This window comes from Sycon ciliatum, chromosome 1 (genome assembly GCF_964019385.1).
Source record: "Sycon ciliatum chromosome 1, ocSycCili1.1, whole genome shotgun sequence".
NCBI lineage: Eukaryota > Metazoa > Porifera > Calcarea > Leucosolenida > Sycettidae > Sycon > Sycon ciliatum.
In genome coordinates, this window is record NC_088643.1 from 29,178,168 (window position 1) to 29,201,996 (window position 23,829).

The 23,829-nt window shown below is 46.6% G+C and overlaps 1 protein-coding gene across 1 annotated transcript in view; it reads right to left on the bottom strand.

The window, feature by feature from the left end:
- Positions 1-16,409, bottom strand: part of LOC135821749 (inactive C-alpha-formylglycine-generating enzyme 2-like) — a 29,413-nt gene extending 13,004 nt beyond the window's left edge. The window contains exons 1-6 of the mRNA XM_065334749.1: positions 16,011-16,409; positions 12,842-13,006; positions 12,265-12,309; positions 8,384-8,537; positions 6,693-6,748; positions 3,485-3,569 (exon numbers count right to left, since the gene is read on the bottom strand). Coding sequence (XP_065190821.1) covers positions 3,485-3,569; positions 6,693-6,748; positions 8,384-8,537; positions 12,265-12,309; positions 12,842-13,006; positions 16,011-16,217 — 712 coding nt within the window. The 5' untranslated portion in view covers positions 16,218-16,409. The remainder of the gene's footprint in view (positions 1-3,484; positions 3,570-6,692; positions 6,749-8,383; positions 8,538-12,264; positions 12,310-12,841; positions 13,007-16,010) is intronic.
- Between the last annotated feature and the right edge of the window lie 7,420 nt (positions 16,410-23,829).

The window sequence follows — 23,829 nt, forward strand, 5'->3', positions numbered from 1 at the left end:
CTCCTTCCTTTTTGCACCCTAGTTCCTAGGGCCCATGCTTTCCTTATCTTCATAGTTCAGTTGGTTCCACTTTTCACTTCCTTTCTCAAGCTTTGAGGTTCGTTTGCATGCAAACCTTCATGGCGAGTGATGCCCCGTCACTTTTGGAAGCGGTTGGTAGTAGTAGTAGTAGTAGTAGTAGTAGTAGTAGTAGTAGTAGTAGTAGTAGTAGTAGTAGTAGTAGTACTAGTAGTAGCAGCAGCAGCAGCAGCAGCAGCAGCAGCAGCAGCAGCAACAGCAGCAGCAGCAGCAGCAGCAGCAGTAGTAGTGAGGATTCCGACAGTGAGGATTCCGGTAGCGAACATGAGACTACTGCTGCGCCCTCAATTTCCGATCGTCTTTGCCCCTACTCCATCTGATTTGAGCAGAAGAGGAAAATCCAACTGAACTCTGGCTCCAAAACAAGAGGTGTTTATAAGCCGCCAACTCTCGGAAAAGCACCAAGGAGTCATGGGCCGGCTGTACGAGTTCAGCAGTTCCCCAAGGAGGGATTGAGTGTAAAGAGCGGCGAGCTGTTCTGTGAAACATGCCGACATGAGGTATCGACGGTGAAAAGTGTCCTCCAGAAGCACATCAGGTCTTCCAAGCACGAACTCGGAAAGAAGGCAAGGAGTGAGCGGAGTGCGAAGCGTGCTCAAACATGGATTGATGGTCACGCCTACATTGAGCAGACGAAGTCAAAAGGCTCCACCCTTTCTGATGAGGTACTGGTGTTTAGAGTTAATTGCCTGAAAACCTATATGAGTGGTGGTATTCCTCTGAACAAGCTTGAACACTTCCGGCTCCTCTCGAGCAACATGGCCTACGTTTGACTGGAAGTCAACACCTCAGTGATCTCATCCCAATGATCCGAGATAAGGAAGTGGCTGAGGTGAAGGCCTTCTTGATGGACAGGAATCACAAGCATATCTCCATTGTGTTCGGTGGGACCACGCATGTTTGCGAGGCAATGGCTATTATTGCGCGGTGTATAGGAGCCGACTTTACGATATACCAGCGTTTGATCTCACTGAAGCTTGCTGCGGAGACTATGACGGGAGAACAGATTGCTCATCGACTTCTCCTCACCCTCGCAGTAACATTTCAGATCGACTCGCCTCATCTTGTCACCATTATGCATGATAGGGCTTCTGTAAATGACGTAGCAATGAGGACAATCAAGCCGCTGTATCCCCAGGTGATGGATGTTGGCTGCTTTAGCCACACCTTGGACAACGTGGGTCGTGCAATCGGAGGTGATACCCTGAAAGGCTTCGTAATGGATTGGATCACCCTATTCTCCCATAGCCCCAAAAGCCGTCTACAATGGGAAAGCACAGACAGGCGTTAGCATGTGTTCCTACAACCAAACCCGCTGGTGGAGCAAGTGGGAGGTGATGCAGCAGATGCATAACCTCTTTGGGGATGTGATGAAGTTCATCAGTGATGTGGAAGACAACAGTGTGACGAAGAGGCGTCTGAAGCAGTCCATCGCAGATCTTGAAGCGAGGGCCAGGATTCAGATTCAGCTTGCTGTCACTGTTGAGTTTGGCGAGCCGTTTGTACAAGCTACATACAGGCTTGAAGGTGATGCGGCGCTGTGCTTGAATGCATATGAGGAAGTGAGTACTTTGACGCAGTTTACCAACACAGACCCTCTTCAACTGCCCTCTACAGCTGCCCTCTACAGCTTCCCTCTACAACTGCCCTCTACAGCTGCCCTCTACAGCTGCCCTCTACAGCTGCTGTTGCGTGACGCGTCCTGGCTAACGGCAATGTAGCTCATCACCAAGCATGGATGGAGGTGGGGTATGAATGTAGCTCATCACCAAGCATGGATGGAGGTGGGGTATGAATGTGTTCGCCCAGCTGTTCGCTACTTCAACGCTAGATTTGGAAATGGTGGCGCTCTCTTTCCTGTCGTCCAGGCATTCCGCGCTGCTCGGCTCTTCAACCAGGCAAAGTGAATGAGATGCGACCAGATGTGGAGGATGTTGAGGCGCTGGTTGCATTCCCCTTCATTTCCCAGGCGGAGGTCGAAGCAATGAGAACAGATTTGCCAGCATATCTAGCTGCATGCGAGGATACGTATGCTGGAATTGATCCTCTTCTTTGGTGGCGAGGCCATACTGATATCGAGAGCTGGTGCAATGCATTGCGCAAAGTGCTACTAGTTCAGCCCAGTTCAGCTGCCGCAGAGCGAGTCTTCAGCCTGCTCCAAAACTCCTTCAGTGATAGGCAAGAGCGAGCATTGGAGGACTACATTGAGGCGGCGATTATGTTGCAGTACAATCACTAAGTCCTGGATGGAGAAGCCTAGAGAAAGTGGATTGTGTGGACAGAGCAGTGCAGTCGCGGTACATGCACATTTTTTTTACAGCTAGTCTAACAGCTAGTCTAACAGCTAGTGGTCTTTCCTCCTCAGATACAGTACACGTATGCACTGTACATGTATTTGCTCCAATTCCGCGGCTTCAATGTCCTCTTTTTTTCTTTTTTTCAATGCCCTCTTCTTCTTCTTCATCTTCTTCTTCTTCTTTCTCTTTAGCGATCGATAAAACCATGTGTAATTATGCTGATGTTTAGCCGTCAGTCCTTTCTTCCCAGCTACCTACTTCAAAATCGCTTGTATTGTTTGCATGTGCATGTACGAGAGTATCCACCTGCTGATCTCGTAATATTGTGTGATCATATTAAATTTTAATTCCCGTAGCTATGCAGAAGACGTTACTTCAGTAACGTCTGGCGCTAGCCAGGGTCCACACAGCTTTAATTTGGTATTTGTGTGTTTGTTTGTTTGTTTGTGTGTTTGTGTCACGCCTGGCGCTATCCCGTATCTGTCCCGTACCGTACCATCAAACACAGCTGGCCACATACAGCTGGCCGCAATATTCAAATAGGGCTTTCAAATGCAAGATCATAACGTGAAGCAACTTGGATGAATGAGTATGTATGCGAAGTGTATCGGGGGAATGCATGCAGGTCGATAGTGCGGGTTCGAATCCCAGGTTACAGTATGTCTTGAAAACAATAGGAGAAATGAAAAATGTATAACATGCAGACATGCCGACGGCACAAACACACAAACACACAAACACACACGGAATTAAAGCTGTGTGGACCCTGGCTAGCGCCAGACGTTACTGAAGTATTAAACGTCTTTTGCATAGCTACGGGAATAACATAATACGATTGTATCACTCCAGTAACTTGAAAGTGTATTCATTTAACTCCAGTGAATTTCAATAATGAAAAGCAAAAAATTGCCGGAATATTCGTTCGGCTCAAGTCGGGCTAGCCGGACCAGCTTTGACGACCATGTGGACTATAGCTCAGTAGTTGGAGCACCACTGGCCTATAGCAAAGGTCCCTGACTGGGAGTCGAGTCCTGGTGGTGAGAGTCAATTTTCCTCCAGACCTTTTTTTCCCTTTTCATTGCCTCAAACTGATGAACAATGAGTCTTACCTTTTTCATTTTGAGGCTTGAATGCATCTGCAGGACACACACCATGGTAGCCATCTTCCTTAGTGTTGGTGTCAGGGAACTCACCCTTTACAACAAAACAGGAAACAAGAAATGAAAATTTGAAAATAGCTCTACCATGGAAGCCATATGCCAAATTTCACCAGTCCCCGAACCCGTTTATTCTTGGAGTCGTTTGATGTGCATTGTCAATGGCTGGCTTGGAGAGGGAGAGATAGAGGTGCACTTGTCTCTCCCTCCAGAAACTTGGGATTCCGCAGCCGCGTTGTTTTCTGCGATTTGAACAAAAGTCCACGATATCCGCGATATTTGAAAAATCATCCACGTTTTGTAGAAAACTGTCCTTGATACTTGAAAAGCATCGCGATATTTCGACAAGCAACCACGATATTCGAGTCTTTCTTCGATGTTGTTTAGTTCTTCAAGCTCGTCAGTAGTTTTCTTGTGAGATCGACACCAGAATGGAGAAGTTTCTGGGCAAATCAGCGGCTGACAAGTCACAAAATAAGGCTCGCGTTGAGCGTTGTCCGAGGATGGAGGAAAGCTGTCTTGCAAGCACCTGTGAGGCAGTTGATCACAGTCGCAATCGAGTACAGTACAGCACACGTTCTGTTTTGTCATGCATGATTTATGCTGTACGACTCGTGCATGATTTATGCTGTACGACTCGTGCATGATTTATGCTGTACGACTCGTGCATGATTTATGCTGTACGACTCGTGCATGATTTATGCTGTACGACTCATGCATGATTTATGCTGTACGACTCGTACATGATTTATGCTGTACGACTCGTACATGATTTATGCTGTACGACTCGTACATGATTTATGCTGTACGACTCGTACATGATTTATGCTGTACGACTCGTACATGATTTATGCTGTACGACTCGTACATCGTACCGCACTACAGTACAAGTACCAAATATCGGCCTTTCCCCAATTTCCCCAATTTCCGCAATTTCCGCAATTTCCGCAATTTCCGCAATTTCCGCAATTTTACCACAATAATCCCGCAACGTTTCACAAAATCCGCAATATTCCCCGCAATTTGTGGCATTTTACCTGGCAACTTTTTCCGCGATATTTCCGAAATATCTTCGCAAGTTACTGGAGGGATAGACTTGTATAACTAAAAGGCAGTGGTCAAGCCCATTTTGAAGCGTTCTATAGCCTGGTATTCATGTATAATATGAGTGCATACACTACGATATTCATTCAGTATCCAGGTCATAATACAAACATATTACTGTGAGTACCTTCACTATTTCATTGGGTTGCTTTGGAAAATTTGAGGGAAGTCACATTTACGCAGACCTCTTGGAACGAGATGAGCATGCGAGTCTCTTGTATGATGACTGGCGCAAGCTGTCCGATGACGATCTGGAGACTACAATGGAAGAGGTTTAAAAGTATATTTATTAATACGTTTAATGACTCTGTTGTTGTCTTTGAGGGGGTGTGCGATACTCTCAGAAAACTTCAAGCTGATCCCTGTTATCTCCGGGGGTTGACTTCGAAAAATTGCTTCTGCTAGATGTAGATTGTAACCATCGCACCAGCTTCCTCAAATCCATTCTAAACCAGTTGCAAGTCCGTAAAAAAGAAGACATACGGCAGCCGTGATGCAACCCACTACACACACTCACCACACTGTCTCACCTGAGACCAAGCTCTCCAAGCTGGACCTACCCAAGTTCGATGGCTCTGTTTTGAAATCCCAAGAGTGTTTCGATGTGTTTGTTGCGACTGTCCACAACTCACGTATTTCTGATATTCAAAAATTAAGTCTGAAAGAATGCCTTGTGGGGTCGGCTAAAGAAGCTGTGGCAGGATATCGGAAGACAAACATCGGGTAGTGTGGAATGTGCCAAAGGAACGATATGGATTAAACAGAAATCCATACACGCACACTATGTATTCTGCTTGGATGAATCTGCCATCCGCGTCTAACAAGACACACTCACTACACAACTTGCACTACGAACTCGAGGAACATCTGCGCGGTCTCGCAGCACTTGGTCAAGACGTTGGTCAAGACATCTTTGTCTCTCTCATGCTGAACAAACTCCCTCAGCACACCATGCTGCAGCTTGAACTGCGAAAACCAACTCAGTGGAAAGTCAGTTCACTGCGACAGTTAAAGCTAAGAGTCGCAGAAGAACAGGGCACAGCACATTCAGAATCTGATCGTGTTCAGACTAGCTCGCAGAACAAGCAAAAATCGAGCCAAACCTCTCACCTACCCAGAGCCTCAATGAGTCATGGAAACTTGGTCGAATAGTGGAGGTACACAGCAGCTCAGATCAAGAGATCAGATCAGCCAGTCAGAGTGTCTGGAACGGACCGACTGATCAGAAGACCTGTTACCTTGCTCTACCCACTCGAGACCATGCCAGAACCAACAACACCAACAGCAAAGCCTGCAATACCACAGAATGCAACGCCACCAACAGAACCTGCAGCTCGGCAGACTCCAGTTAATAGGAACCCACAGCCAGTCGCCAGACCTACGCACCGTGTTGCTGACCGTTGTCGCCAGGGTATCAAGGACATGAAAGATAAGGAATTAGTCTCATTCGTCAAACTAACATTCTAGCATGTTTCCCCTCTCTTTCTGTCTTCGTGCCTTTGCCGACACACTTCGGATTGCGTTTTTCATGTATCTGATCGTGTGTACCGACACGGTTCATTGTTCCCTCTCCCTCTTTCTTATTCTCTTGCCTGTGGGAGTGTCACGAATCTCACGACGGAGATTCCAAATTCTTTATTTTGCGTACTTTCGGACGTACCTTCGTGTAGTTTTTTGCATGAGATTTTTCTCGCGTACAACCGCCATACTTATTTTTCTATACCTAGAGGTCAGCACACAGAGAAAAAGAAACCAGGTGCTCCTTCGTCCAGGCAGATGATTTTTCTTTTCACAGAGAACTACATGTTACAGTAGTTAGGCTTCTCTCTCAGTCCAGAATACAATCAGAAGTATTTTATCCAGAGAATATTTATCCAGTTGATCAGAATCTGTCTTTCAGCCTTTCAATAAATCTCCCAACCCGGTATTTTCGTCAGAGTATAATTATTTCTTGTCCGTCGGTCTACACAACGACCACAGGGTGACAATTCTAACAAACATAAATCACCAGATACCAGATCTCCCCTTCATAGCATTACAATATCGATTTCCTCACCTGCCATATATTCATGCGCTTCTTTTCATACTTGTTTCCCCAAGGATACTTCTTCCCTATCAGCAAAACAGACAGGACACATGTACATATGAGAAGGCATATCAATTTCGAGCATTCCCATATTTTTAAAAATGGAAACAAGGAAAACGGTGGGGCACAAAGTATACGGTAGAGTCCACCAACTAAACCAGGTCAAGTTTTAACAGTCAGACGTGTACAAGGTAGCACCAGACTGACAAGGAGTATTGAGACATTCCACGGCAAGGAAGTGAGCTTGAGCACTGCTCGACAGTGCTAACCAACGGCCTTCCAACTTGGAAGGTTCATGGCCGTACCAAGCCAGCATTCCACTGTGCCTTGATGATGAGACATATGGAATGGCAGGAGTGGGGGAGAGGCAGGGGCAGCTTAACTGACCATAGGGTGTCGGCTTCATTGCAATTGAAGCGCTCCACAAAAACAAAAGAATACAGAAAATACGCGGGGGGGGGGGGGGTCGATAACTGGGGATTATGGGGGAAAGTATGCATGTCCTTGCCGTGGAATGTCTCAGTACTCCTTGTCAGTCTGGTGCTACCTTGTGCACGTCTGACAAAACCTGGTTTAGTTGGTGGACTCTAACGCACAACTTGTGCCCCACCGTTTTCCTTGTTTCCATTTAATTAATATTTTCCTTGGCTCACCATCTGAGTACTTATTTGCACATTTCTCGACATTAAAAATCAACCTCAAGCCCGGACAGGCTATGTTGGCCCCATCTCCAGATGCCAATAAAATTGATGGAACAAGGAGATTTCAAATACAAAGCTCTCCTCGAAGCATGCACATATACACTGACAAAATAATATGTTTGCAAGGTAACATACATTATTTTGCAAGCAGTTCTGCGGTTCAGTTCTGCATGACAAGATCATGCCATGATACAACTGTAGTCCATTTTCAAGCTAGAAATCAACGATTGGGGTGTTTGGGAGAGATGCTGCTCTGATAGGATACCACAATAGTGATAATATATCCAGCAATGCAGAACTCACAGGGTGTGCTGTTACTTTGAGACTAAACTAACAACACACACACACACACACACACACACACACACACACACACACACACACCATGCACACAAGAATATGAGACATAGAACACACACACACACACACACACACACACACATACACACACACACACTACTACTACTATGATACAGCTACCCTAAACGGGTCACGCCGCCCTCCAGCCAAGCATGAGCACTATGAGGGGCAGTGGCAAATGAAGAGAATCAGCTAGCAGAACTGGCAAAACAGATGAAACAATGGAGCAGAATGGACGACTGCTGTACTGTAACAACAACCTGACAGCTACAGTGACAACGACTGAAAATGAACAGGAAAGAAAAAAATTCAAAATTTCACGTCACGAAAAACACTGTCCACGAAAGAATCCACCAAGCAAAAGGAGTGTGGGCACACACACCATTGACCATTGGACGCCCATCGCCGGAGGCGATGATAGCGATGCTACAGCAGAAGCCATAGCAACTTGTGCTGGGCACACACACACACATACACACACACACACACACACACACACACACACATTGCTAATGCCAGTTATGGCACAAGGAAACGGGTGGTCCTTCCACCGGAGATTTAGAATGTCGGTAAAAAGTAAGAAAAAAACTATGGAGTTACCTTGCTGGCCACCACCACGAGCAGCAAACTCCCACTCGGCCTCAGTGGGTAGTCTCTTCTTTGCCCACTTGCAGTAGGCGGTGGCGTCGTTCCAGCTGATGTGCACTGCGGGATAGTGCATCATTTCCTTGATCGACGAGCCAGGGCCAAACGGCTATGAAAAAGCAAAACAACACCAAAAACAGATCAAAAACCCACCCATGAACTGCTTGAGGGTTGCAGCAGTCCATGTTATTGGTATTAACAAGACTACACAAACAAGAGTGTCCAACACCCCAGGTTTGGCCCATGGTGTGCTTTTGGTTGACGTCTACTTTTCAGGAGATCATTAATCATACCATACGGGTCATGTGCTACGTGTATATTTCAGTGGCGTTGTGAGCCTGGCTAGGTTTCACTAACCCTGCACAATGAGTGGGATGTGAGCGTGGCTAGGTTTCACTAACCCTGCACAATGAGTGGGATGTGAGCCTGGCTCATGGGCGTAGGAACCGGTCCGGCAGGCCCGGCGGTCGCCGGACCAATAATTTTCGAATTTTTTTTTTTTTTTAACATTTCAACCTTGTTGATGGCTTGTCGACTCTTGTAAAGGTACCATGTTTTACATCGACAATGCGGTGTATCATCAGCATGCATATTCTTATTTCTCATATTATTCTGCAGCATTAAAATATGGCCTTTTAGGCCCAATTTTCAAAAAAATCCCGGGGGACGACCCCCGGACCCCCTCTCACAATTTCGCCGCACCAATATTAAACTGCCTCCTACGCCCCTGTGGCTAGGTTTCACTAACCCTGCACAATGAGTGGGATGTGAGCGTGGCTAGGTTTCACTAACCCTGCACAATGAGTGGGATGTGAGCGTGGCTAGGTTTCACTAACCCTGCACAATGAGTGGGATGTGAGCGTGGCTAGGTTTCACTAACCCTGCACAATGAGTGGGATGTGAGCGTGGCTAGGTTTCACTAACCCTGCACAATGAGTGGAATAACAATCTACAGTAGTGGGATTACAAGTAGGGGCGAAACGGTTCCAGGTTTTTCATGTTCGGGTACCCGAATGCCAGCATTGTTTCCCACGGTTTGGGTATCGGTTCCATGCACTCTTTTCTCCAGACCGACAAAATGCGTTCGCGACAATTATTCTTTAGAAAAAACATTTTTACGAGCAAGAATGAGACATCGGAGAGTCCAAGTGCGAAGAAGATAATACGGAGGATTAGCAAGACGAAATTCGCGTTCGCGTTCGCTCTCCAAGGAAAGTCCAACTCAGTGACGGAATTCGCGTTATGAGAAGGATCAGCAAACAGAATTCGCACATGCATGACGTTGACACGACGTACATTGTGCACAGACAGTACAGTGTGGTCAATTTTATGACTGCCCTGACACGAATCCGCGATTCGTGTTCCGACTACTTTTCCGAACGAAAAATGCGAAAGTTCGCAATCCAGTTCGCCAACTGAAAAATGTTTGCGAACGCGAACGCGAATTTCGTCTTGCTAATCCTCCGTAATGACCAGAGAACTCTTTGGAAGAGTGGGGATCGTAAGGTAAGACATTTAACATCTTGAGTAGACTTGACGTGTACATGACTGTATGATTGTATTTGTACAAGAACGAGATTTTTCGAGTTTCGGTTCGAAATTTGACAGAACGGGTACCCGATTCTTTTCAGCTGGCGGTTCTAAAACCGGTTCCTTACCCGAACCGTTTCACTCCTAATTACAAGTACAAATTTCCATTTTGAAAGCACCAAAAACACAAGCTCGCAAAGGTCGGCGCCCAGCATGTGCTTCGTACTACATGTGTCATCCAGAGCACAGCACATAAACCAGAGTGTGAAGGTCCAGGAGAATCATCCCACAGCGAAGTTTTTGTTTAGGTACATGAACAGTGACTACAGTAAAACCTTGTTTAAGTGACCACCCTACGGTGACCTACGGTGACCTACGGTACAAACAAATGCGGTCGTTAAAGCCAGGTGGTCTTTAGAACCAGGTCCCATACATTCGTGGCATATCGGATTGTGTACATACATGTGCATGTTTGTACACGTACTTCCGTGATTGTACTCATATTGACAGGTGTGGCGTGTAGAATGCCTTCGTTCAGGCAAAGCACACCTCACTCAAGTGCATGCTGGGCATCCTGCACTGTCACTCTGTTCACTACATGCGCTTGCTTCAGAGCGCACTTCAACTCTGTGGCTGTCAACACTGCCAGCCAAGATGGCACTTGGTACACACAAAGTCGGTCGCTGGCCGTGCAAGCCAGGTGGTCACTGTATCCGGTGCAGTTTCTGTGTAGAACTGTCCGTGCCTGGAAAAATGGTCATTAAAAGCAGGTGGTCGCTAAAAGCAGGTGGTCGCTAAAAGCAGGTGGTCGCTAAAAGCAGGTGGTCGCTAAAAGCAGAGGTGACTTACACCAGGTTTTACTGTACTTGTAACCTTAGCTGCATCTAGCACCGCCGCTTCACATGCTAGTCATTTTACAGTAACACCAAGGTAAGGGGTCGTCCGCAATTATCGAAAGTTTTTTCCAATCCGTAGTAGCTTCGAAAGTGGGTGGGTGGGTCAAGGCCAGTTACGGATTGAAAAACTTCCGAAATGACACGTGCGCGTGCCACGTGTACGTCTACGTGTAGCCCCTGTTTTCCACGCGCGGCTGCGCGCGAACTGTCTACTACAAATATTTTTGTAGTTCTGGCAGTTTCTGCGCCCCCGCGCGCGCTTCCTTGGCTGCTCCTGGCCGGGGATCATACAGTTCGGCGCATTCGACGGCGAGTTGACCCTTCTATTTTTGAGTTTCACTGTCTCCTTCGTCCAGAGTACCGTCTTCCATGCACTCCTTTGGAGTCCTTCCGTCTAGCGCTGGCGCTGACGACTGTTATTGACTATGTCCAGACAGGCGACGTTGTTTGGAAAGGCGGTGAAGAAGCAGCCCTTTTTCAAAACCGCTGGTGACTCTGATTATTACAGAACAATAAATTGCTTGTGGCAGTTGTCCAAGACGACGAACAAGGATGTATTCTTTGCCGAAGCGAAAAAGGAATGGACGAGTATTGGGTTGTGTGTCCATCAATAATATTTTATTACGGACTGGGGGGGGGGGGTGGGTGGGTGAGGAAAAATTTGAAGCTACTACGGATTGGAAAAAACTTTCGATAATTGCGGACGACCCCTAATTTCCATCGGCCATTGCTGCTTGTGGTACAAATAGTGAAATAACGGACGCTGATTTCCCGTTATCCCTTTCGTGATAGGGTGGTTTAGCACTGAACCTACGGCATGGCTGGCTTCTATGGTTCTGATGACCTAAACCAAAATAACTTCGTCGTGGGATCGGTTTTATGCAACAAAGATGCGAAGCAGCACACTCTGGTTTATGTACGGTCATGTACTCTTGGCGTCATGCGTCCCCAAAAGGTGACGTCAACAAAAAGTTATAGGTGATGAGCATATGCTGTTCACGTTACATCACCTCTGGCGAGTTCTGCATATCTGACATTCTTATCCCTTAGTCAAAACCTTACTAACATGGATCTGCTCTAAAACAGATAAATGATTATGAAAGAATCGGAATTGCGGAAGTGAGGTACGCTCTGATCCTATGATCTAAACATACAGGAGTAATTTCCACAGATCACGTAAGAGTCAGACAGAGTCTTCCCTGTATCTGCAGGAAAGCCACCACCCTAAAGGATCATGGCACAAATATAGTGTATACATGGAGGGAGAGGAGAAGATCAGACCCATCACAAAGTGGTCCCGTCCAAGACCCGCAATCTCCTCTATCCACCAGTAAAACATAACGGGTATCAACATCAACTCAATGTGTCTACTCATGACATAAACTGCAGTTCACACATAGAGGAACTCACCTGCCTCCAGTACGCTCCTTTCACTGGCAACCACCATGGGGCACCCTGCAATCGTAACATGATATTCATCAAGGCAAGTGAAGTGCAAAACAGTGAAGCCATCATCAGCCTGAATAGCAGCTTGGTGGAAGAGCATGGTTTTGGAGAGTGTAAGAAGAATATCTGTGGCTGATTGGCTGGTTTCAACTGCCGCCATGAAAGGATCTTATGAGCCCACAGCGAGTGCGTTCGATTGCACGCGCGAATCGATTCATGAATCGATTCGCGCTATTCACATCACCCCATGTGAATAGAGTGAATGGATTCCGAATCGATTCCAGGGCTCATGACATGAAAATCGAACGACTTGAATGCACTTGAATCGATTCATGAATCGATTCAAGTGTGTAATCGAACGCACTCACTGGAATATGCTGTCAATGGGCAAATCACTTTGCTTGTTGCCATATTATTGGTGCATGGTAGCTGCAATCTCAGAATTACAGAATTTGGGTGTGACTTGGCTATACCAGGCCCTACTCTACACTGTAACAACACACACATCCCTACTTGATGCTTGAACAACAGCACAACTAACCTGCACACTCTCCTTGATCGTAGCTTTGATCTTTTCTGACACAAATGGCTCCAGTACAAAGCTCCAGCCAAACTTCTCGGCCTCTGTGCGGAACTTGGTGTCCCGAATAAATTTTCTGAACTGCTCGTTTGTCACCGAGTACTGATCCATTTCAAACGGTTTTACCTGCGCATGTGGAGAGAAAGAAGAGAATACACATTTTCACAAATTTCTCAAATCACCAGTGCACTTTATTACCATTGCATGCCTTGTACCTTTTATGTAATCTCATGGAAAATTTTATGTAATCTCATGGAAAATTTTATGTAATCTCATGGAAAATCCATACATTTACTTAGTACTAGTTACCACTACCACACACGCCCGTGCGCGCGCACACGCGCACACACGCACACACACATGTGCACACACACACGCCCGTGCACACACACACACACACGCATGCACACACACACACACACACACACACATGCACCCCCCCCCCCCCACACACACACACACACTTGTACCTGCTCACTGCCAGAAATTGGTCACGCGCGTCTCCCTGGGAGAGGGGAGAAAGACGACAATTGGTTTTGAACTGCCCAATGGCCAGCACTCCCTGCAATCCCCACACTCTGGGTTGACAATTACGGGCTGCACTTGCACCATTGATTTACACAAGAGTTCTTCTCGCCAGAAGTAACTTATTAGTCAACAGGTAAGTATATTTTAAAAACAAAGGTGGCAGGTACAATACACCAGTTCAAGTAGCAAAAGCTTGATGGCAACACACCCAGCACACACAAATGCTTGATGGCAACACACCCAGCACACACAAAAGCTTGATGGCAACACACCCAGCACACACAAAAGCTTGATGGCAACACACCCAGCACACACAAAAGCTTGATGGCAACACACCCAGCACACACAAAAGCTTGATGGCAACACACCCAGCACACACAAAAGCTTGATGGCAACACACCCAGCACACACAAAAGCTTGATGGCAACACACCCAGCACTATTGCTATTAGGACCAACCAAACTAGTGCACGTGGGCACAGACACACATGCGCACACACACGTGCACACACACTCACATACCGTAGTTCCGCGCATATAAGCCCATGGGCTTATATGGGCTTATATGTGAAATAATGCAGTTTGGGGATAAAATATCCAGTAAAACATGTTCGTTTTTTAGCCCATAGGCCAATATTCGAATTTTGAAGGTTCACGAAAAAGTACAAGTCCGTACTCATAGTGGGTCTACCATACTCTACTGGTAAACTGCACTGACCTGCTGTACCATGGTAGGAGGGTCCAGATTGTGAAAAATTCTTATCGACACGCGAGTTGCATTTGTGTCTGTTTATAAGCCCATGGGCTTATAAACGGAGGTGGGCTTATATTCGGATATAGGCCCGTGGGCTTATATGCGCGGAATTACGGTACACAGTGACGGTACTACACACACATGCACACACGCGCGGGCGCGCGGCGCACACACAAACACACATACACATATACACAGACATGATGATAGCCACAGCCCAAACATGGTTCTGTACAACTACTTTGAAGTATATGGTCCATATTCGGTTCCCTTGCTGAGCTCATCAAGACCAAATATGGCATTAAATATGCAACTTCTTCGCATAATTATAAGCACATGCTGCGTCCACTTAACCACCAGCACATGTGCTAAAATATGAACAAAACAATCAATCAATTATTTCAGTTAACACCGGGTAGTTTATTACATGATTCACCAGTTGACAAACTCACATCGGTATGTTAGAATAACTTTTCAGTTTTCACCCGAGTCTGGCAGGGAATGCCCATGCAAGCTCTATCAGCACACATGAAAGTGTATGAAGACTGGTCTCTGCACCCGTGAAGGGCCATGTGCATTTTATGATTCTCAGTGCATCCATACTATAAGAAAGTGCTCACCGGTATATGCGAGGAAAATAACCTCTCGGTTCTGCATATAACAGCAACATTTCGCATATAAGCACACCTGCTTTTGTGTGAGCAAGTACGGGTATGCTATTCCACATATTTCGCCTTCGGTTCACTGAATCAGTTTTCATTGCTCATGGGACCAGGCCGTGACTGCCAATAACTTCGGAATGTCCCTAACTCTGAATCTCACATACATTATCAGTGGGGAAGGGCCAGAGATCTGGCATATCACGTCACCATTTCCACAAAAATTGGCTCTCCACACTCCAAAGAGTAGTAATATTTCCACTAAAACTCATACACTGGTGCCGGGTGCTCGGTGGACCAAGGTGGCCCGTGCCTGTAACTTTGGGGTACGGATAAGGCTGTCATCACACGACGGTACAAAACACTTCATCTACGTCTATGTAAGGAGTTTTTGGTTGGTTGCCATGATGATCCATGAACGGGATGAAAACGGGAGCAGAGGAAACGGAAAACGTTGACGTGGCATGGAGAGGGTATACAACTACAACGGATGAACGTACGTATCTCTCCCAGTCTTTTTCCAAGCGACCTAGTATGTGAGCTTAAATTTTCAAATTTCTCCAAAAACGTGACCACGTCTACGGAGTACGGGGCAAACTCTGTGCCTGTGTGATGACACGCCACCCGTTTTAGAATTTTCACCGTAGACGTAAACGGGAGTCAGTGAACGTAGTGTGGTGACGGTGACGATGTGTCGATGACGATGTGTCGTTCTCCGACTCCCGTTTACATCTACGGTGAAAAAACCAAAACGGGTGGTTGTGTCATCAGACAGGCACGGTTCTTGACGCATACCTCAGTCACGTTTTTGGAGAAATTTGAACGCACGTACATCGAAGTACAAGGTCACTCGTAAAAAGGCTGGGGGAGATACGCACGTTCATCCAAAAAGTCGTATACCCCCCCTTTCCCTACCACATCTACGTTTCCCCTTTCCTCTGCTACCGTTTTCACCCCGTATACGGATCATCATGACAACCGACCAAAAACTCCTTGCGTGGAAGTAGACACAGCGCTTTGTACTGTGGTGTGATGACAGCCTAAGAGATATATGAGTGTATTAGGAATGAGCACAGTCAAAGTACATAACCCTCCCGCAGGTTTGACGTGCGTCCGTGAAGCAAGTTTTTAATTATTAATGGATGCAACCTTTTTTTTTTTAATTGTGACTTGTGTTGTCATGGCCATACCGACACTAATCGAGAAGGTCCCTCCCCGTCTCGAGCATCCTTCTCATCAGTTCCTAGCCGATACGAGCCGCTTTCAAACCTGACCATCTTGTCGAACTTGGACTTGTCACTAACTGCAGCCACTGAACTGAACAGCACCAATGCTACTAATCCGGTCAAACTCAGACACCTGTGAGAGGGCTGAGAGAATGCCACTAGCCACGCCATAGCCACACAAGGGATTCTATCACGACGCACTAGAAACTATAACCCAATGCGGGGGGAAATATGCAACGTTCTGGACTAAGCAACAAACATAGCCAAAAGAAAAATCAGTACAAGTATCGTATTCTGTATTCAATCAGAAAGATCATGATTGTCATGAGATGCGTTCAACCCATTTCGAAAATTTCCTGACATACAAACTCGACGAAGGGAACGCGTTTGCAAAGCCTCTTTGGCTGTTTGGCTGCTTTGTTAGCTCACGTGCTCATCATGCAACAAGTCATTCCATGCATGCAGTACGACTACATGACATGTTGACTTTTTTTTCTTCTGTTTGTATTAGCATGCATAGCGCTTGACCGGTTATTATTTTTCCTTCTCTTTATTTTGCGCTACGTATTATTATTTTTCTGGTTTAGGAATACTGCCCTCAAAACCTTTAAAAAAAATGATGATGGCTGGACATGGCTGGTATCAAGAGTATCAAGAGTACATAACTGGGGCCCCCGGGGGGTTATGTAGTCTTGCTGGTATTCACTCGTACTCAGACAGTGTTTATGAAGGAAATGTTGGCCACCTACCAGGCCAGCAGCAGCAGGGCCGGCGCCACTGGTACGTGGTACGGCCATGGCCGTACCAACTTACTTCCCAAAAAGTCGGTCCACGTGGAACGTCCAAAACCGGGGAGAAAAAGTTTCGATGTATGGTTTTGTACAGGGAGTCGCCCAGAGTGCAGGCTTTGCCGTCTAAATTCCAAAAAAATTCTCGGGGACGACCCCCAGACCCCCCCCCCCCCTTAGATGGCCCTTCGGCCGCACCGCTCCGCGGAACCGGAAGCTGCCTCCGCCACTGCCTACACTACAGACTATACTACTAGGCCTTTCCCAAATAATTTAATTGGCCGGCCGAAAAATTCGCCGAAAAGTAGCCTTTTCAGAAATCGCCGATCTTTTGGCCGAATTCTGAGATTTTACCAAGAAATCGCCGAATATACATGTACATGTTTTTGCAGGGTCGTGGGCAACTGGGCATGACCGGTCGTCAGGTTGAGCATCTATCCGTTTTTGTTTCGCTCTGTAAAGAGCACTTAGGGTTCCCTGTAACAAGACGGCAACGTCTGTAGGGCCTTCCCTATCAAAATAATAAATTCTACTACTACTACTACTACTAGTACTACCGCTCGTGCGCGCCTGCGTCACGGCCCGTGGGCATTTCCCAAATCGGCCGGCCGAAACATTGGCCGAAAATAGTGGTTTGGAAGAAATCACCGATCTTTTAGCCGAATACGCAATTTTCGCACTGAATTCACCGAAAATTGATGCTTTTGTGCCTCAATAGCATGCAAATACTATTTCTGTAGCCATTATCAGTCTGCGAAAGGTGGCTGCGACTTTAGAGCCGAATTTCCACCTTTTACGGAGATTTTCAGCCGATTCTGGCGATTTTTCAGCCGATCGAAAAGCCGAATACCGGTAGGCCAAAATAAATGGCCGATTTGGGAAAGGCCTACTACAGACAATAGTGTACATTTCAACACCTGAAACCTGACAAGTCCCTGGCACCGAAATTTTAATACAACTATTATGTAATACAGCCTTTATTATTATTATTATTATTATTAATAGCAATGAAAAGTATGAATGCCGCAGACATCACCACGCAACATGACAATTTGTTCAAGGTTTGGTTTTGTGTGTTTCCAAAATCGATTTTCACGTTGCGATCATCAGTGGAAATACGCAACTAAAGAGATCAAGGGAAAAACAAAGGTTAAAAATCCAAAGAAGTGTGACACATGACGGGTAACTTGTGGTAAGTATTACAAAAAGTGAGAACTAAAATAAAGAGTAAGTGTGACAAACGGGCATGAACAGTGCAGAAACAACTCATGAACACGGGGTGCAAACTCACGAAAATAACCTAAGTGCTAAAACATGTTCTTTTTGCTTACACAAATCGGGCTTATGCGTACGAATACAAACAGCTTCAAGGACGCAGCAAAAGCGAAGCGCCCGAAGCGGGGAAGACCACGCAAGAACCCGCTCCCTCTACCACCGACACAACCAGAGCAAGTCGAACACACGGTGCAGAGGAAGAGTGGTGGATCACTAAGCCAACCGAATGTGCCTTCTCCACCGTTGCCCTTGCCGCCGCCGGAGCCACCACCAGTGCCGTTGGTGGCTGGGGTTGGGGAGGAGTTGGCAACAACAACAGTACCGCCAATCACAGAAATTGAGCCCATTTCTTTGACACAGTATCCGGCTGTGCGGACACCGCAGCACCCTCCGGCGATTGATCCGTGGGTCCAGAGACCACGGAGGTCGACCGCCAATTATTCAACCGAAATATATGCTAGGAATGGCCAAGGCCCACGCGGAGCATCGAAGGAGACCGGAAGCCGGGGGCAAAACGGAACACAATCTCGGGACGTAGATGAGGTAAGGACAGTGGCACGGGACAGACGTAGGAAGGAGAACATGGATGGTATCAGACGACTGACTGGTGGTGAATATGAGTTGGGTGATGATGCGGCGGATGACGAGAATACAGATGACGACGAGGCGGATGACGGCGAGGATACAGATGACGACGAGGCGGGTGATGACGAGGCGGCGGATGAAGACGAGGCGGATGACGGTGAGACGGCTGGTGGTGATGGTGATAAAACGGACGAGGAGGAGTCAGGTGGCAGGGAAGGTGATGGAGCTGATGAGGGTGAAATTCGTAAGAAGTCAGCTGTGTATTTGCATTTGTTATCTCGTCCCGATTGTTTGAGTGTGTATGATGATTCCCACTTCTCTGTACTGTGTCGTGCCCGTTATGTCCAGCAGTTGAAGGTCCTTGAAGCTGTTTGTATTCGTACGCATAAGCCCGATTTGTGTAAGCAAAAAGAACATGTTTTAGCACTTAGGTTATTTTCGTGAGTTTGCACCCCGTGTTCATGAGTTGTTTCTGCACTGTTCATGCCCGTTTGTCACACTTACTCTTTATTTTAGTTCTCACTTTTTGTAATACTTACCACAAGTTACCCGTCATGTGTCACACTTCTTTGGATTTTTAACCTTTGTTTTTCCCTTGATCTCTTTAGTTGCGTATTTCCACTGATGATCGCAACGTGAAAATCGATTTTGGAAACACACAAAACCAAACCTTGAACAAATTGTCATGTTGCGTGGTGATGTCTGCGGCATTCATACTTTTCATTGCTATTATTAAACTTTTGTCTCCACGTAGATTATTATTATTATTATTATTAAATTTTGAATAGGGCAGTCCCACAGGCCTAGGGCCTTTTTACAGGGTACCCTATGAATTGTTGAATAGATGAACGGAAGTTTCTGAGCAAGGAGATTGTGCGAATATCAGCAGGAAGCGCATTCCAACGATCAGAACCAAGAAAGCTAAGCGAGTATAAACCATAGCGGCGAGAAACTAAAGGAAGACTAAGTGACAAAGTGGATTGAGAGCGTGTACGGGCTGAGGTTTGTGAAGTGGCAGTGCGAGGGAGGAAGCAGGTCGAGAGTAGTGGACTGCACAACTTATGGAGGGCTCGAAACACCAGTACAAACAGGCGAAATTGATATCTAAGGGAGATAGCAGCGAGATAGTTCCTAGCTAGAACAAGAGAAGCATCGTAGTACTTCGGGTAGCCGAAGACAATCCGAACAGCACGGTTGGAGATGCGAGTAATGCGGTCCATTTGCGAGACTTGGAGGCTGTGCGCAAATGCATTAGAGCCGTATTCAAGTTGGGCTTGAATGAAGGAACAGTAGAAGACTCGTTTGGCAGCAGGTGTTAGATTGTGTTTGATTTTCCTGAACACAGCGAGTTTAGCGCCTATCTTGCGTTCCAGGAGCGTGATGTGATCTCGGTACGTAAGATGCTCATCGAACAGGAGGCCAAGGTATTTGATGGTGGCTGAAGGCGGAATGCTAGTGCTGTCAATTGACAATTGGAGATTAGCTGGGACCGCCTTGGACTTTGGGCGGAATATGATGAACTGTGTCTTTTCCGCGTTGAGTTTAAGGCCGTGGTCCCGGAGGTAGTTGCGGATTGACAGAACGTCTCTGGCCAAGTCTGCAGTGAGCTTCTGTGGATCCCTTCCGGATTTGTAGACAGAAACGTCGTCAGCAAACTGACGGACCTTGGTACTAGCAACACACTCTGGCAGTTTGCGGACAGCAAGATTGAACAAGACAGGTCCAAGGATAGATCCTTGAGGTACACCTCAGTGCCTGCTCTAGACATTCAACACAGCCCGGTCAGAGTGTACCTGGCGCATGCAGGCCAGCCGGGTCAAGCCGGGTCAGATCATCCGGCAGAAAAACAACCAAAAAGCCTGCTCAAAACGCAGGAAACAGAAAGGCGAATTTATTACCGGAAATCGGAAATTTTAGAGAACAAGGCGAACTATCAAAGTCCGCAAACGTAAAAGGTAAACGACATTACGTGAAGAATGCAAAGCAGTTCCATTGGATTCTGATTTAACAATTTGAAAAAAAGGAATTCTGTTTTCTAATTATTGCTAGTAGCAGGACGAACGACCAAATCCATCGCCGCTCATCTTCCTTTGGAAATGCGTCTTGCACAAAGCGCATGACATGGATAGACTAGCATGGTCGTAGTCCAGCCAGGGTCGACCTTTCTTCCAAGAGTCTTGGAAAGGTGAGATCTTTTTCTCTTCGCTGCGGGCTCCATCATCCAAATCACCAGTCGGCTGAAAAATTGCAACTGTGTCAAAGTAACGCTTTTGACTGCCTGCCCCATCGACTTTGTATGTCCTGACTTCCTGCTCGCCGCTAACTGGCCAGATCGTGCTCGAACCAGTTGACGTGACCGCAGTTGACCCTAGCCGAGTTTCTGTCGCTTGTAGACTGTAGTGTGTACGGTTGCGCTAGACTTGCAAGAGATGGGGTCCGCTAGTCGTAAAATACCGGAATTTTATGAATCCATTGTCAGTTTGAGACATTTTTCAGCCGGGTCAGACTGGACCCGGTGTTATCTGTTCAGCCAGGTCGTGCAGTTCCCCAGCCGGGCGCGTGACCCGGCTGACCCGGCTCTCCAGCAGGCCCTGCACCTCTGGAGGCAGAATAACAGGCACCTCTGCTAGACTTGGTGACAACTCTCTGCTGCCGGTCAGTAAGGTATGATGCGAACCAACGCAGTGCGACCCCTCCCACACCAATCTCGAACAGTTCTTGGAGGAGCAAACTGTGGTTGACAGTGTCGAAGGCTTTGGACATGTCGAGGAAAGCTGCAGCTACATACTCGTTCTGGTCTAGACTTTGACTCCAATCATTTGCCACCAGAGCGAGAAGATCGTCGCAGGAGTGGTTTTTGCGGTACGCAAACTGAACTGCAGGGAGGGATTCCATGTGACTTTACGTATGGACAGCCGCTTACGATTTGGTTACTATGGACATGGATACCGAGGCTGTAATTTCACAATGTTTGGTGTACCTTGATTTTCGGTACTTTCGTGAATCCGAGTCTTTCGTACCTATACTTGATTCCAATAGCCGCACGAACACCAACATACATCGTGAGTCATCCGATGTGGAATGGCTTCTCTATACCTAAAATTTCTGTTCACCTAACCTAAAGGTCTTTTGCCGCGTCTCAGCGGCGTACCTAAAATATTGAATTACTGAGCAGCACTGAGTGTGTCACAGTTACCATGACTTAGTAACCACTGCTAACCAGAGAGGGGCTTTCACGACTCGCGAGGCTACCATCACGGATGCCGCTGATATGGCCATAGCCTAGCTTGATAACGTTACCAGCACATAAGAGAAGATTTACTCTTGATAACTAATTAGTTACCTGATTACTATTAGTATTACGGTATAAACTGAGAAATTATACTGACATGCACTAGTAAAATGATCGTTCATATTATCTGATGTACCGCCACTACGATAATAACTGATTGCGTTAGACTGTCCCCGGGGAAAATTGCAATTCCGCGGCCGCGTTTTTTTCCGCGTTTTTTGCGATTTTTTAAAAGACCGCGTTTTCCGCGATTTTCCCGCGTTTTTTGAACTTTTTTGTTGCACTACACGTACACACAGTGCACTGTTCGGTCAGCAACGTCTCATCGTGGCGGCTTTTTGAATTTTACTCAAATATGACGAGTGCTTACACCAGAGACTTGTAACTGATTGATTTCACTACATACTCACTGAAAATTGCCGCACATCAATATTATTCTCCGCATATTTACCGCATATTTACCGCAAATTCACCGCAAATTATGCCATATTATGCCGCGTTTTTCCCCGCGTTTTTTGCGATTTTTTTCCGCAATTTTCCCCGGGGACAGGTTAGATACGGCCCCAAACAGTAATAGTACCCCAAAGAGTAATAGTACCCCAACCAGTAATACTAATACTAGTAATAGTACCCCAAACTCATACTACATGTAGCTGTACTGTTCAGTTCAATCGTGTACAGATCAGTGGAACCAAGAGTACATAACCCCCCAGAGTGTGCAACGCCTGATCCAGCTCTGCATAGGGTCTTGGTCGAGCGGAATCGGATCTTTGCGTCATAATACCGTACACATCCGAGGGGAACCCGGGAAGTCGCGGGTACTCTTGGATCAAAAACAATGGTGCCCTGCCTCGAGACCGGCCTTGCGCTGGTGTGAAGTGTACGCATGACATCAGAAGATTCGATTCCGCTCGACCAAGACCCTACACAGAGCTGGATCGGCGTTGCACACTCTGGGGGGTTATGTACTCTTGGTGGAACGTATCTGTAGATTGTAGTGCTTTAGTGCGCTAATAGTAATACGGCAAGACTGGATCAATGACCCCGCTCGCCACTGACTGCAGTCGTAGTGTATCCATGGATGCATCTCATCCAACCGTCATGACCTACAGAAGTATAGCAGCTGCAGTACCACTTGATCGGTGTAGACCGATTCAGCACTGCACCACTAACAAGCGTACAATGTGAATGTTGCGACAAAGACATGAGTCAGGATGGCAAAAGGCGACAGAATGCCCAACTACTGTAGGTAGTTACCATGGATCAACCGTTGAATATGTCACACGTATTTGTGCAAACTAACCGAGAAATGGCGAGAATACAATAATTATAATAATGATGTGCCCATGAGATACAATGTACTTGAAGTACAGTGGTGGCAAGTGAAATCCGACACTTGGCATAAGGGACTGCACCATGCAATGTGCATGCAGTGTGCAGCCCTGCATACGTAGTACATGTGTTACATACAACTTGTATCTGTCTTATGACAGTAATCGTACTCATCACAGTCAAGGTTCACCTCAATTGCTCAAAGGTGATCGCAAAATGAATGGGGACTGGGTACCCTCCTCCTAATGTGTACCATGTCGGTGAACCGTGTACGCGCGTATCTACTCTGTGATTTTTCGACCTGTTTGGGATGCATACGGCTCTATTGTACACATTTGGAACAGTGCATTAAATCATTGATGTCCATTTGTGGCGCTGTCCCCTATGGCAAGTGTCGGATTTCACTTACCACGACTGTACTTCGAAGTACATGCCGCACTATACCGATTATGAGTTGTGCTGCAGAACATACGGTTTAGCCGTTTTGCTAACAGCAAGTCCGGCGAGAATG